Below are 15777 nucleotides of genomic sequence, written 5' to 3' on the forward strand. Positions count from 1 at the left end.
TTTTTTGAACCCTTGTGTTCCTTAAGGAAAGACAATTAAACTGTATAAATTAGCTTTTGGTTTTTTTTATTTTTTGGTGGGCCAGCTAAACAGTAGAAATTGTTACATAAGCTTTGGAACATGGGAGAATTCTCTGGTCATGTCAGTTTGACTAGACTACTTGATTTTTACCAACAATGAAGTTTTTAATGCTTTGAGATGGTGTTAAAGTAGATTCCCATCATAACAAAAGTGGCTGGTTATGGGATGTAAATAATTGCCATATGAAACCTAATCTGGCCTATGAAAAAGTCATTTGCTTAATAATGGGTAGTCAATTAATTCAAGTACGTTTCTATTTTTACTCAAAAATTGGTAGTTTTGGGCACCAGGGTAGCTCAGTCAGTTAAGTGTCAGACTCTTGATCTCAGTTCAGGTCTTGATCTCAGGGTTGTGAGTTCAAGCCCGTGTTGGGCTCCCCCCTGGACATCAAGCCTGAAAAAAACAAAACAAAAAATAACTTCAAATACTTGATTCAGAATCATTTGATTCTTTGTAACAGTGTTTGTTTTTGTTTTTAAGTTTGTTTAAGTTTTTAAGTTAAAACCATACATAGTTTTGTTCTGTTTTCTTAAGTTATTTACTTAGAGGGGGGAATATCCCAAGCAGGCTCTGTGCTTACAGCGCAGAGCTGACATGGGCCTCAAACCCCCACAAGCCATGAGATCATGATCTGAGTTGAAATCAAGAATAGAAGGCTTAACCAATTGGGCCACCCAGGTGCCCCCATACATAGTTTCTTTTAACCAGTTGTTTAAATCTCTGTTCAGAGTTTCTCTAATTCCTACTGATCAGGATCCACGGTGGTTGGGATGAATTTTCTCCCATTCTTAAATATATTGAACATAAGAAGGTATATTTATTTAGGCAAGCATAAAGGTCTGATCTGATCTTCCGTTATCCTAAGTTGTGTATCCTGGGATTTCTGGCTGTTTTGATAACCTTAAAAACAGATGTGTGAGTTTGAGAAGCAAGTTGGCAGTGTATCAGAGCACTCCCAACTCCCAGTTTTATTGAGGTATAATTGATTTGTAACATTTTTAGTTTTAGAGCTACAACGTCATGGTTTATGAATTTTGTGAAACAGTTACCACAAGGACAATTCTTCTGCATTGTGGGGTTTGGTTTTGTTTTGTTTTGTTTTTAAATGGAGTGAATCTAGATTGATCACTGTGCAACAGTTGGTTAGTTTCTGAAATGTATTTGGACCATGTGAGAGAGGCAGATATTTGCTCTGGATCGAGCCCCACACATACTCTCTTTCTCTAAAATAAAATTAAAAATTAAAAAAGAAACAACTTTATTTTCTGACTAAATTATCCATATTTGTTACATATAAGTCCTGGAAAGGCTAAGTACATATTTATAAATATAAGGTCTGATGGAATTTTGGAAACTGCATGTTTTACCTAGAGCAAATTTCAGTTTCTTCCAGGGTAATAAACATAGTTGAGTTGCAGCAATAAGACCAAATCAAAAAGGATACCTACCTACCTAGCCCCATTAGAGATTTTTCAAGTGGAAATGAGGTCTGTGGATAGTGTGGTTCAGATACAACAGAGGATTTAGGATAGTAGAAATAAGGGCTTCTGAGATATCCTGAAAGTTAAGCAAACAACATGAATGTTGAGAACTGTCTCAGTTCTTAAGCTGTGAAAGTATCTGATACAACTTTCCTTTTGGATGGCTTTTGTTGATGTAACAAGAATTTTTGTATCTGTGCCTATTATGTTCCACGATCTGGACTATGGTTAACTTAATGTTTTCTTTTACTAGAATGTATTAATGTGAACTATGATTGTGTGTCCCTTAAAGAATGGGGTGAAGATAAACTATTGACTCTGTTTGTTTGTTGTTATGGTTATATGACCCATCATTTTCTGTTTTGGTGTAGGAACTTAGTGATTTGGCCCGTGACCCTCCAGCACAATGTTCTGCAGGTCCAGTTGGGGATGACAGTAAGTAACTCTGAAGTTGATTTGAATGGCTAATTTCAAAAAAGCTTGTACATTTTTAGATAACAGTTTTGTTTTGTTTTTCCCTAGTGTTTCATTGGCAAGCCACAATTATGGGACCTGTAAGTATTAAGAATTAAAAATTGTTGCTTTTAATTAAAAATTCAACATTGACCTAGTTATATTTAACTTAGTCTCATATTTATTTTATTAACCTTGTAATGCCGTTTTGGAACTGCCGTAGTTGTACAGCTTTTGAAAGCCCTAAAAATTTAATAAATTAGTCATTTGTTTACATATATTATATGTGTCTGTCCCTGTATTCGGGTTCTAGAGTCTAGCATCTCTATGACCTATCAAATATTTTTTCACTTTATCCTAGTTTTCTTTTGTAGTAATGTAAAGCATTGTTGCAGAGCTTCCTGTTATTTATAGACCATTTAATTTATTAGCTCTACCATGGATCTAATTCCTCTTGCTGCCAAAAATCTAAGTTTTTATTGTATTTGATGTTTGTATAGAACTTTAGATTTTTACAAAATTTGAATATTTTTAGGTAGAAAGTGATATTTTGAATACAGCAAAATTCCTTTCTATCCTGGGTAGATAAGAAACTGTATATGCTGGATAATTGAATATTCAGAATTATGGATACCATCTAAGAATTTCACAGAATTAGAGCGCAGTAAAACAACCTGGGGTAAGACTGTATCTTGCACAATACTTAATATTTTTTTTGACTTGGAAGGCACTTTAGGATTTCTATTCTATGTATGTCTTAATCTGCTTTCTTCCCCCCCTTTTTGGTGGTTTAATCTCAACATAAATGTCAATAATGTACTTGGTGAGATAATGGTCAATAAATAGGTATTATTCTAAAAGGAGAAATGCTCTTGGAAAAGTTAGCCAGTTGATGGGTTGGATCAATAAGTTTTTATTCCGTAGTTCTGATTTTGATAACTTTAATCTTTTTTTTTTTTTTTTTTTCCATCTCCGTGTGGTCCCCCACTGTATGCCAGCCATTAAAGATAGACATAATACTTCTCATTCTTTAGAGAACTTAAAATCTGGGAGAGACCGGCAATTAAAACAAGTGTATAAGATAGGAAATTTTATGGGAAATCATAGCAGGGATGATTGAGTTAGAGTAATTGTGAAATGTTATGACCTAAAGGTAGGGAGACTGTGAGTTAAGTTAAACTTGGTGGTGTTGGTAGAGGGGGGGGATATTTATCTTAATAATCTGAAACATATCTGTATTATCCTAATAGGGAAAAAAAAATTAACAGAGTCAGAATTGTTCACTTCCAGTTATCTCAAGGACTATTCTTAACTACTGTAAATTTTATTTTGCTTTAAAAATACTTACTTTGTAACAAAATTGTGGTTTATTTATTTTAAGTGAACATAGTTAACTAGTCTGGCTTTTACCCAGTTTGGTCCACAAAACAGTTTAGAAGTTAACAGTCTTCATATTAAAACCCTGACGAGGCCCTCATTCCATAGCAGTAGTGACTGGGGATGGAGTTTAGCAGCTACCTCCCTTTTTTTATATGGGGTTTGTGTCTCACACTCCTGTCCACTTCATTTTGCCTCCCTAGATTCTGTAGGCACATGGATTTGCTGTTTCTAGAATTTTGTCATTATAGATCACCAATTCTTAAAGCAGAGTGTTCAGTAAAATGCCTTACCATTTCTACCAAGTAAAAGCTCATCTTTGATCCAGAGGGTGCTTTAAGATGTCTCATTACAAAAATTAGTTGTCAGTATTAATAAAGCACTAAAAAGTTGGTAATCTCAAGACTTAATTGGATGGTGTGCGTAATAGAAACCAGCTCTTTGACACCAGTGTGACATTTTTCTGCTGGACTCTGAGACTTCACTGTTTATTGAACTTTTGTTTCCAAAAGGTGAGGAATATACTTAGAGTAAATCAGAGTGAAGCATAAGTGAGTAGTTTATGCCAGTAATTTTTTAGAGAATAAGAGAAGATTGCTTATCCTGACCTTTTTTTGTAGCTGCTTACTTATTTGCTTTTATTTTCAGAAAACTTTGCTAATTGTATCAATGACAGTTTTCTGCTTTTAAAAACAAATACTTGATTTTCAGAACTATTTAAATATTCCCTAATTAACAAAATTTGCAGAAACTATTTTAGTAAACACCGGTTTTGGATGTCAACTTGGAAATAGTTAGCAATTATCTTTACCATAGCGTCAACAATGAAACAATTCATGTTCTTATTTTGGCTTTTGATTGCATCCTTGTGATACAACATCACAGGATGTCTATTTGATTAGATAAATAATTGCTTTATTTTGTTACTATGCCTAGCTGTGTGACATGCAGGTAAATGAGCTAAAACATTGGGACATTGGTAGTATAGCAATCCATATATTTGCAGATTTGCTGAAAGAATAAATGGTAACAAAATTGCTATGGAGTACTTCTTAGGTCAGTAAAGTGATTGGCAGTGCCACATAACTAAAGGTTCCTGACTAAGGAATGGAGCATCTAATTTAAGTTTTGATGCAGAGTAACTATTCAGTTTTAGTGTATTACAGTCTGGGAATGTTCTTGATCATTAAATTTATGAGGCACAATGCTTTCTAATAACCATTTGAACTGGCTTATTCTTTCTTAAGGTAAGATACTTTGGAAGCACAAATACTAATAAAAATTAAACCTTTGAAAGAAATGACAGAGCATTGCTGGTTATGTGGTTCTTAAACTTTGTTGGTGGCTGGGTGTTTTGTACTATATTGAGGACAATTCCCATTAACAATTGGAAAAGTTAGGAGAAGTTAACTCCTTACTTATTTCTGATATTTATATACTTGATTACTAATTGGAAATGGAGCAGGGAGAAAGATAATTTTGAAATTATTTGGAGAACCACACTAACTTCCACCTAATCTATGATATAGCCAAGGAAGAAAGTACCAAATTTGAATAATATAACATCATCTTTGGCAGCTTGAGCAGAATCAACTACAAAAACCATCTGAAGTCAAATAATTGGTTCATAGGTATTGTCTTATTGGTCCATAAAGGTTATTTTTCAACTTATTTTAAGTGTATTATGTCAGTTTCTGCAAAGGTTAATGATACATGAAAACTTCCCTTCATGACCTTTTAAAAGGAACTTTGTAGTCCAGAGGAAGAGTAGAGGAAGTGGAAAATATAAGTAAGTTATAAATATGTTGGATAATAGTAAATGTACAGAAAGTACAGAAGAAAGGAACAAGCGGATTGAACTAAAGGAAAGGCTGTATTATCTTTTTAAGGACATGTAAGCTTAAGATGGACTCTATAGTGTAGGTAGGATCCTAGAGATAAAGACACAGATGCAGATAAGAATATTTCAAGTAGGAACGCCTGGGTGGTTCAGTCTGTTGAGTATCTGACTCTTGATTTTTGGCTTATGTCATGATCCCAGGGTCGTGGGATCAAGCTTTGTGTCAGGCTAACGTTGTGTGTAGAGCCTGCTTAACATTCTCTCTCCTGCCCCTCTCCCCCCCCCCCCACCTGCTCGCACATGCTGTCTCTCTAATAAAAGAAAAATTTTTTTTTTCAAAGAATATTTCAAGTAAGAGAAAGAAAGAAATAATGGAAAAAGGAGATGTGAAACATTTTATGTGCAGTAAAGAGCACATTTAGGAGAAGAGGTAGAAGATGAGACCAGCTATATTAGTGGGAATGGGTTCATAAAACACTTTATGTGCTTAGGAGTTTGTACTTTATCTTGAAATCTGTGCTGGATTTCAAGCAGGGGTGCAACTTGTGTCTTAAGACAACTTCAGAATTAGGGTGAGGGATAAATTAGAAGAAAAAGCCAGAGTGAAGACAGGAATACCAGTAGTAAACCATTACCATAATGTAGAAAAAAGATGTGAGATCTGGAACGAAGGTAGTGGTGGCAATGGACCTTAAAGGAGAAGCAGCTAGTTGAAGAGAATTTAAGGATCTTTAAGATTGATAACTGCTTTGATCACTGATGGTTTGTGGTTTGAGTTTTGGACACAAGACATCCAAGAATAAACATTCATGAGCATTTGAAAATATATATATATAGAGAGAGGACTCCAGAGTTACCAGAATAAGTGCGGATCAGGAGATAGAAGCAGAAGATGGATCTTTGGGAATACCAACACTTTATGATTGCCCTAGGGGAGGAATACAGGCACTGAGAGGAGCCACTTGAACTAATTGGAATAAATCCAAGGTGTAGAAGGTTTATAAAGAGATCAAGTATAAATTCTGGATTTGGGTCCGTTTATAATCAAAATATACCTGTTTTAATTTCTTTTCTGTTTGTCTTCTATTTATAGTAACTTTGGTATAGAGCCTCAATCTTTAGATAGCATAGTTTGGTTGGGTTACCCTTGGATCTTAAGATTTTACCAGTTTTTCCTTTTTGAGTTGATGGAGTTGTAGTGTTAAATTGTAACATTGAAATATTTTCATCCCATAAGTTTTGTTTTGTTTTGAACAAGTGAAGTGAAATTTGGTTTTGCTTAAATCTTATGATTAGGTTGCCTTTATTCAGAAGCAGTGAGATTACAGCACTTGTGATTGTATGAAAATCGGAATGAAAATTTAGAATTTCTCTTCTTTTTTTTTTTTTTTTTTTTTTTAATTTATTTTGAGAGAGAGTGAGAACATGAACAGGGGAGGGGCAGAGAAAGAAGAAAAGAATCCCAAGCAGGTTCCACACTTTCAGCCCAGTGCAGGGCTCAATTCACAAACTGAGATCATGACCTGAGCCAAGATCAAGAGTCAGATGCTTAACTGACTGAGCCACTCAGGTGCCCCTAGAATTCTACTGTTTAGGATTACCGTAATTTGTTAACTGCACACTGTACAAACATTTTCAGTATTAGTCTTATAAAAGTGTATGCCATTTGAAGCATCTACTCCCAGTTGATGTAGCTGTTAAAGATCCATTAATCTGTTAAATTCAGATCGTATTCTGGTACCTTGCTTTGATTTTTGTCTATACTTCACAATGCTGCTTTGCAGTTGTAGTTTTTCGAATTAAAATTTTGTAAACAATTTGAAAAGAAAGGACTTGGGCATTACGAAAGGATTCAAACTGTAGTTTTTTTTAATTTTACTAGTTGTATGTTTCTTTGAACTTCATTTATCATCAGTAAGTTGACATTTTTCCTTCAACTCGCAGATATATCCCATTCATTTTTCATAATACCTGCAACATTTCATTATATGTCTCTTTACCATACTGTTAGCCCATCAAGATAAGAAATTGTTCTCAATGTCCCTTGTACATACCTGATCTATAGAAGGGAGTTAAATTAATTCAGCTATTGGTTATTTTACAGTGGGCTGGGGATTAAATGAACACTATAAAAGTGACAGATCTGGAAAAGTTTTTATTTGCCTGATACCAGAATGAGCATAGTAAAAGGCTTATAATTAGCACTATGTACATACTCTTCTAATGGAGAGAAATAGATGTTGGTAATAACTCACTATAAACTTTGAAATACATCTTCAGGTCGGCTCTTAGCATATCTAGAAGCAGTTTTATATTTTCCTTAACTTTTACCTTAAAGTTTTTTACTAATTCACTGTCTTTTGTCCTCACTTTCTGATCCATTGTTGGTGGTCTTCATAAGACCTGGGGTTTCAATCTTGGTTCTATCCTATACCATTCACCTAAGTTATTTCTTCAAGTCCCTTTATATTTGTCCATAAAATGGGAACAATGATATCTTTTTCCTGATATTGGTTAAATTAAATGTAAAATTCTAGCAAATAGTGTTTCCCAAAAATTACTTCATACTAACATTGTCTAATAGGTATTTACTAAGAGTCCTTCGTACTCAAATTATAATCAAAATGAGGGAGGAAGAGTGATGCGATAGCTTGAAATTTTGTTTTCTTTTGAAGTGGAAGAACAAATATTCTACATTGTTTTCCAAATATTGTAATGCTGTGTGTTGGTTTGCTGTGGGGTTTTTAGTATGCTTTTGAAGAAAAACTTCCTTGGTTTTAAATGAGGATTTTTGAGGGGTTACTGGCTGGCTCAGTCAGAAGAGCACGTGACTCTTAATCTCAGGGTTGTGAGTTCAGCATTTTGGTTTGCCAGTAGCCAGAGTGGTGTGTTGAAGTACAAAGCCTTCTGTGTTGTATATATGGTTTTCATTAGAAGAAATAAATATAAGACCTTATTTTCAAATTCATGTTTGATGTATAATACTTTTATAGACCTTATTGCTAAGTATACTTTTCCTTTGTGAAAGTTGGGATCTAGAACACCTATGTTTCTGGGTAATTTTTCGGTTCTTTGGTGACCTACGTAAAATGGGATCTAAGTAAATAAGGGTTCATTGTTCTATAGTAAATTTTGATTGTGTATTTTCTAGTAATATGAACTAAATTGTGGAATAGTTTAGATTCTTTTGCAGTGTAAACAGTGGGTAATTTGGGTCCATATCAAATGCTTATTTAGAAAATAGAAATGTTACCTGGATTATTTAGCAGTAATATTTTAAATATCAGAGTTAAGCAAATTTTTCTTTTCACAGAATGACAGCCCATATCAAGGTGGTGTATTCTTTTTGACAATTCATTTTCCTACAGACTACCCCTTCAAACCACCTAAGGCAAGTATTTATCCCCAAAATCCATTAGTATACATCAGTGTTTTATTTCAAAGGAATAGAGTATTCTTAGAAATTACGATTCAATGTAATTCAAGGTAATTGGCATGTATATGTAGGGAGTAAGAATAATTTAGGTTAAATACATATTGAGGCTAATACATAAGCTAAATATATAATATAGAATGATCTTAATCTTTAGTTAGAAGAGCAGCTAGACCTGGATTCGAACTTCTGTAAATGGAGATAAGGATTTATCCAACGTTGCGAAGCTCTGATACATCATGTGGAAGTTTTTTTTCCCCCTTTATTGTGCTCATACAGGTTTGGAGTATTAACCTCTGTAAAATAGTAGACTTCAGGTATTCAGCTTTGTATTCATTTGCATATGTTGCTGCAGCCTAGGCTATGTTTGTTAGGGCTTAGGCTATATCTTTTAGGGGTTTGGGCTTGCATATATAACAATAAATCTATCAGAGCTTATAGTTGCTTAATGCACAAAGGTGACTGGTTTACAGTTATTAAAAGCATTTGATCCTTGTCTTTTCAGAGCAATTAACATAAATCCAATCTATATGAATACCTGTAGAAAATAGCAGAACGTTGGCACTTCAGCCATCTTTGCAGTCATGTTATAGGTGTAGTATGACAGTTACTTCAGATGAAACACTTTTGTGATATTTAAAATTATTTTATGTACTATGGAAATGCACACTAAAACACCTACTTTTTGTAACTTGATACCTTAAATGAGTTGGTCTACAAATTTGGTTTACATTCTGAAGTTCCTTTATTTATTAATGAATGTTAATTAGCCTTCACAATGTTCTTCTTGATACTCATGACATGGTAGAGTGAAAGTTAACCTTCAGAATATCCCATCATATCATTGATAGTAAAATTTTTGCCCCAGAGTTACATTTTTTATTTTAATGAAAGAGAAGGATCCCCTGAAAGATCTTGATCAGAATATCAGACGAGTTTCTGTAATTTTTAGTCTACTGTGTATGTAGAGTAGGTTTTAGCCATTTGATTGTGTGTGTGTGTGTGTGTGTGTGTGTGTGTGTGTGTGTGTGTGAGAGAGAGAGAGAGAGAGAGAGAGAGAGAGAGAGAGAGAGAGAGCGCGCGCGCGCGCAGGACAGTATTTTAAGCCTTGCTAAAAATGAAAGTCTTTTATTTCAGATTAGGATGCTTATTTTTACTTGGGGAAAAGATACCTAAAAAATTTTTTTAATTTATTTTAGGTTGCATTTACAACAAGAATTTATCATCCAAATATTAACAGTAATGGCAGCATTTGTCTCGATATTCTAAGATCACAGTGGTCTCCTGCTTTAACTATTTCTAAAGGTAAAATACTTTTAGAGAAAGTCCTGAGCTGCTCAGATTCATAGTCTTGGAAAGGTCTCTAGATCAATTCTGGTCTTCTACTTTCAATTGGGATCTATTATATGACATCTCTAATAGGTTGTCCAGTCTCCACAAGAATATCCCAGATGGAGATGGGAGTTCCTCCATCTTTCTCCATTTTGAATGACTGTGGTGGTTTTTATGTCACTTCTCTCCCACAAATGAAATCACCTACCACAGAGTGACTACTCAATGGGAAGGAAGTGTATACCTTTGGGTATTGGTGTTGGCTTAGCATACCTTAAGGTATAAAAAATGAGGTTTTTAATGTTGCTAATTAAGACAGTGTTTCAGATAGGATTGTGCAGTGAATTTGTATCTACTAAAAAGGTAGTGTAGCATCTCCCAGACTTTTATTTGACTAAAATCACTGTTTTGGAGAAGAAAGAAAATCCCTTATAACACTTTGCAGTGTCTGCCACATAATAGGCATACAAAATGAATTAGGTACATGCTCTGTAATGCTTGGTATCATCCAAGTTCATGAACTGAACAGGTCAGAGTAAGAACTAAAGTTGTGAAGGCTCGTTTAGTAATAGAGATAGAGAGGTGCCTGCGTGGCTGGCTTAGTCTGTGGAGCATGACTCTTGATCTTGGAGTTGTGAGTTCAAGCCCCATGTTGAGTGTAGGAATTGCTTAAAAATAAAATCTTCAGGGGCTCCTGGATGGCTCAGTCGGTTAAGTGTCCACAACTCTTGATCTCAGCTCAGTTCTCAATCTCAGGGTTGTAATTTCAAGCCCCACGTTGGGCTCTCCGCTGGACGTGAAGCCTACTTAAAAATATATGTGTATGTACATATATGTATATAATAAAATCTTTTATTAAAGTAATGGAGATCTCAGCATTTAATCACTACTCTTAGTTTATAAATTCAAGGAGACAAAACACAATGGAGCAGTTGGGAGTTTATGTGAAACTCCCCCAAGGGCAGGGAAGAGCATGGATTTCTTTTTTTTAATTTTTTTTTTATTTTCTTTAATGTTTGTTTATTTTTGAGAGACAGAGAGGGAGGGGGAGATACAGAATCTGAAGCAGGCTCCAAGCTCTGAGCACTCAGCATAGAGCCCAATGTGGGTCTCGAACTCAACAAACCATGAGATCATGACCTGAACCTAAGTTGGAGGCTAAATCAACTGAGCCACCCAGGTGCCCCCTTTCTTTTAATATATATATATTTGTTTAATAAGTAAACTCTACCTCCAACATGGGGCTTGAACTCCACAAACCCAAGATCATGGGTCTCATGCTCCTCTGACTGAGCTAGCTAGACACCCTGAGAATGGATTTTTTTGTTATGCCCAACCGCTGAGAATAATACTGCACGAATGTTCCCCACATTATTCTTTATAGATTTCCCCCCTCAAAGTACGAAGAACTCCACAGTTTATTAATGCCACTTAACTTTATGAAAAGGATAATAAACTACTACCGCATTGTTTGAGTATCTCGGAACTCCTGAGTTTGGCACTATTTTCATAGCTAGTCAGTACTAAACTTGATGCCAACAAAGTTCTATTTTTGACATTCCTTATTGTCTCCTGTGAAGCAAAATGTCTGTAAAGCTGTGTCTCATTGACCTTAAGATACAAACTAATAAAAAATCTTTTGAGGATTGGGTTTTTTTTTTTTAATACATGTTTCTAAATACATTTTTATCTAAATTTCCAATGCTAGGTAACACTTTTTTTTCTTGCAGTTCTTTTATCCATTTGTTCACTGCTATGTGATCCAAACCCAGATGACCCCCTAGTGCCAGAGATTGCACGGATCTATAAAACAGACAGAGATAAGTAAGTATATAGTAGAAAAGTGATTTTATTTTTTTAATGAGTTAGGCTTACACTCTGCTGTAAGTTGTGGCAATGCCAAGAAGACTTGATGATTATTGCTGGTAAGATAATTAAAATGTGCAGAAAGCTAGTTTTTGAAATGTGAGTTTTTCTTAATAGGTTTTAGTTTATGTGACAATGAATAGCCCCTCTAAAACGTTTTAATTTCCCAACATGTTGAGTGCTTTGTCACTTACTAAGTTTTTGGAAAGAAAGATTTTTCTTTGTCCCAATTACATTTTTGAAACAAATAACTAGTACTATTATAAAAATGTGGTCTAAATTCCTCAGATATTTGAATTACCTTTATGTACTACTTCACCATTATAACTTTGTTGTATGTTATGATTAATGCTAAGTATACTTGTTCAATTAGGTACAATAGGTTAGCAAGAGAGTGGACAGAGAAATACGCTATGTTGTAGGGTAAGAGGATCTGCACTCTATGGTGCGCTTATTCATGGTACTGCCAGCACTTGAGTGCTGCATGCTTAAAGGCACTGTCTTAACTAACCAAAGGTAACAGATGTGACAGTTTTCTGAAAACTGTACATTTAACTGCTTGATCTCTGTTTAGCGTGAAAGTATACCCAATAGTCATTATTGCTTGAGAGTATTTGCATGGCAAAGCAGTTATATATAGCACTAGTAAGAAATGAAAGTTTAAATAGTATCTTTTTCAAACTACCATGGTATTTAAATTTTAAAGTTGGTATATTTTAACCGTTATTACCAGTACTTTATGGAATGTGGTGATTTAATTAAAATTTGGTCAAGAGATCATAATATAAGGGGAAAACACTTTTAGTAAAGCCTCCAAGCATCTAAACTAAATGTTCATTACTGACAAGCATGCATTAATATCAGCTATACTTTGTGGCTCCCTGTATGCTAAATGAAACCTTTGTTTTAAAGTGCTGGCTTTTTGAGAGGGTGTCCTTAAATGAGGTAACCATGAATGGTAGAAAGAACTTCTATATGCTAAAGTTTAGAAAAGTGGTTGAACCATGTTTAGTTCTTGTTTTGAAATGAAGCTAGTTAATATTTCATAAAGTTCAAACTGAAAATAGAAATCTAAAAGTTCTCCTATGCCCTTTGATGTATATTCATTTCTTAAGGCTATCACTGTATTTTTTGTTGGTAAGTAATTTATGGCATGGATGTAATACAGGAAGAAATTGATAGCATTTATCAATATGAATGATAATCCTCAGTAATAAATAACCTTGCTCGTGTGTGAGTTATCTGTTGATCTTTTTAAACAAAGATGCCCCCGAGTTGTACTACTAGAGATTCTCATTAAGTCTCAAGTGGGACTTGTTAGCTCCAGTCACACTTTCTAAAAGTAACACATACATGTTCCAATTAACACATACACGCCACTCACACCCACCTCCTCTTGAAAAGTCCTTTCTTCAAAACCTCCTTCCCCAATGTCTAATTTTCTCCCTGTGCTTTAAATCTCAAATGTAATTTCTGGTATTACCAATTTCTCAAAGTCTAGGATTCAGATAAAATTGTTTGGTTCCAACTTTGATGGAAATTTCTGTAGACTGTGCTGTTCTGACATAAGTCCATGATGAACTGTAAAATAATTTTTTTAATGTTACAGTTAGTTGAAGTGAATACTAATTATAGGATTTTCTAATAGAACATTTAACTCAGTGGTAGGGAAGAGAAAAGGTCTTTGATTATTTTTTTCTCAGCCTCCCCAATCTCAATGCCACCTTATTGTGTTTATGAAAATATTTTCAGTCTATTGGAACATTCTATTGGAAGTATAAGATTTCCATTTCCCACATTGCTTTGAGTACCAATGCTATTTCTCCCTTGTTGGCTTAATTCTAATCATAGCCATAAGAGATAACTCCATGATGAGTTTGGAGGTAAAATAGAAATCTTTACTTTCAAATATTAAGAATTCTTTAACTTTTTAAGTAACATCTTCTTTATTTGCAGGTACAACAGAATATCTCGGGAATGGACTCAGAAGTATGCCATGTGATGCTACCTTAAAGTCAGAATAACCTGCATTATAGCTGGAATAAACTTTAAATTACTGTTCCTTTTTTGATTTTCTTATCCGGCTGCTCCCCTTTCAGACCTCATCTTTTTTAATTTTATTTTTTGTTTACCTCCCTCCATTCATTCACATGCTCATCTGAGAAGACTTAAGTTCTTCCAGCTTTGGACAATAACTGCTTTTAGAAACTGTAAAGTAGTTACAAGAGAACAGTTGCCCAAGATTCTGAATTTTTTTAAAAATGGAGCATGTGTATTATGTGGCCAATGTCTTCACTCTAACTTGGTTATGAGACTAAAACCATTCCTCACTGCTCTAACATGCTGAAGAAATCATCTGAGGGGGAGGGAGATGGATGCTCAGTTGTCACATCAAAGGAAGCAGCATTATTCTAGCATCCAGTCTTTTTTAAGCCTTCCACTGTTAGAGATTTGAGGTTACATGATATACTTTATGCTCATAACTGATGTGGCTGGAGAATTGGTATTGAATTTATAGCATCAGCAGAACAGAAAATGTGATGTATTTTATGCATGTCAATAAAGGAATGACCTGTTCTTGTTCTACAGAGAATGGAAATTGGAAGTCAAACACCCTTTGTATTCCAAAATAGGGTCTCAAACATTTTGTAATTCTCATTTAAATTGTTAGGAGGCTTGGAGCTATTAGTTAATCTATCTTCCAATACACTGTTTAATATAGCACTGAATAAATGATGCAAGTTGTCAATGGATGAGTGATCAACTAATAGCTCTGCTAGTAATTGATTTATTTTTCTTCAATAAAGTTGCATAAACCAATGAGTTAGCTGCCTGAATTAATCAGTATGGGAAACAATCTTTTGTAAATGCAAAGCTGTTTTTGTATATACTGTTGGGATTTGCTTCATTGTTTGACATCAAATAATGATGTAAAGTTCAAAAGAGTGAATATTTTGCCATGTTCAGTTAAAAGTGCACAGTCTGTTACAGGTTGACACATTGATTGACCTGATTTATGCAGAATTAATAAGCTATTCGGATAGTGTAGCTTTAGTATGCTGCACATAATACTGGCAGCCCTGGAGTTCATAGATGGACTTGGGACCCAGCAGTTTTGAAACGTGTATATGGAGTTTAAGAAATTTATTTTCCAGGTGCAACCCCCATCTAACTAAATTTTTTCTTCACCTTGTACACTTGACAGCTGAAAAAACCATAACATGGGAGTAATAATGGGTCAAAATTTACAAAATAAAGTACTGTTCTGGTGTGGGAGTTGTCATGAGGCTGTGTTGAAGTGACTTAACTATGTGGGATATTGACTATCCATTGAAATGGATTTGTTCAGCCATTTACATTAATGAGCATTTAAATGCAACAGATATCATTTCAGGTGACTTAACATGAATGAATAAAAGTCAATGCTATTGGATTATTTTTTGTTTGACAAGTGCTATCTGTGCCACTAACTTAACTTCTGTAGTAACAAGGGCATTATCATTCTTCACCCTTCCTAATCCTGACGCTATAGTTTTACTTTTTTCCTAGTTTTGATTTGTCCATTGCTTTCTTAAAATCTTCTGTTTGATTTTTAGCACATCTGTGACTTTTCTCCACTTCCACATTTTTGCACTGCTTACACTTATGTGCAATCTTATTCCTTGTCTGCACACAGATGTGGAAAGCTAGATATAAAATAAATGTTAAAGCTTGATTTTTATAAACATTTTAATATGTAGTTTGGACATGGTTTATTGACTTAAGATTTTTCTCTAAACTGCAAGTGAAATGCATGCCTTCCGAAGATGTTCTGGCTTTGTTAATTCTGTAATTTAAAACATTTCATTGAGAAATATCAACCCAGCTATACAATTTTCCAACGAGTGAATTTTTTTCATTTCATCTTTTACTTA

General features: G+C 34.4%; 1 protein-coding gene across 4 annotated transcripts in view; it reads left to right on the top strand.

Annotated features, from left to right (window-relative positions):
- The window catches only part of UBE2D3 (ubiquitin conjugating enzyme E2 D3), a 29121-nt gene extending 13822 nt beyond the window's left edge, over nucleotides 1-15299 (top strand). For 3 of the 4 annotated variants that reach the window (XM_058721789.1, XM_058721790.1, XM_058721788.1), the window contains exons 3-9: nucleotides 1934-1997; nucleotides 2085-2116; nucleotides 8546-8623; nucleotides 9865-9970; nucleotides 11728-11821; nucleotides 12237-12286; nucleotides 13820-15299. In XM_058721789.1, the coding sequence (XP_058577772.1) occupies nucleotides 1934-1997; nucleotides 2085-2116; nucleotides 8546-8623; nucleotides 9865-9970; nucleotides 11728-11821; nucleotides 12237-12285 (423 nt within the window). In that variant the 3' untranslated portion in view covers nucleotide 12286; nucleotides 13820-15299. The remainder of the gene's footprint in view (nucleotides 1-1933; nucleotides 1998-2084; nucleotides 2117-8545; nucleotides 8624-9864; nucleotides 9971-11727; nucleotides 11822-12236; nucleotides 12287-13819) is intronic. The other variant, XM_058721791.1, reaches the window with a different exon arrangement.
- The last annotated feature ends 478 nt before the right edge of the window (nucleotides 15300-15777 follow it).

Source organism: Neofelis nebulosa, chromosome 3, assembly GCF_028018385.1.
Source record: "Neofelis nebulosa isolate mNeoNeb1 chromosome 3, mNeoNeb1.pri, whole genome shotgun sequence".
NCBI lineage: Eukaryota > Metazoa > Chordata > Mammalia > Carnivora > Felidae > Neofelis > Neofelis nebulosa.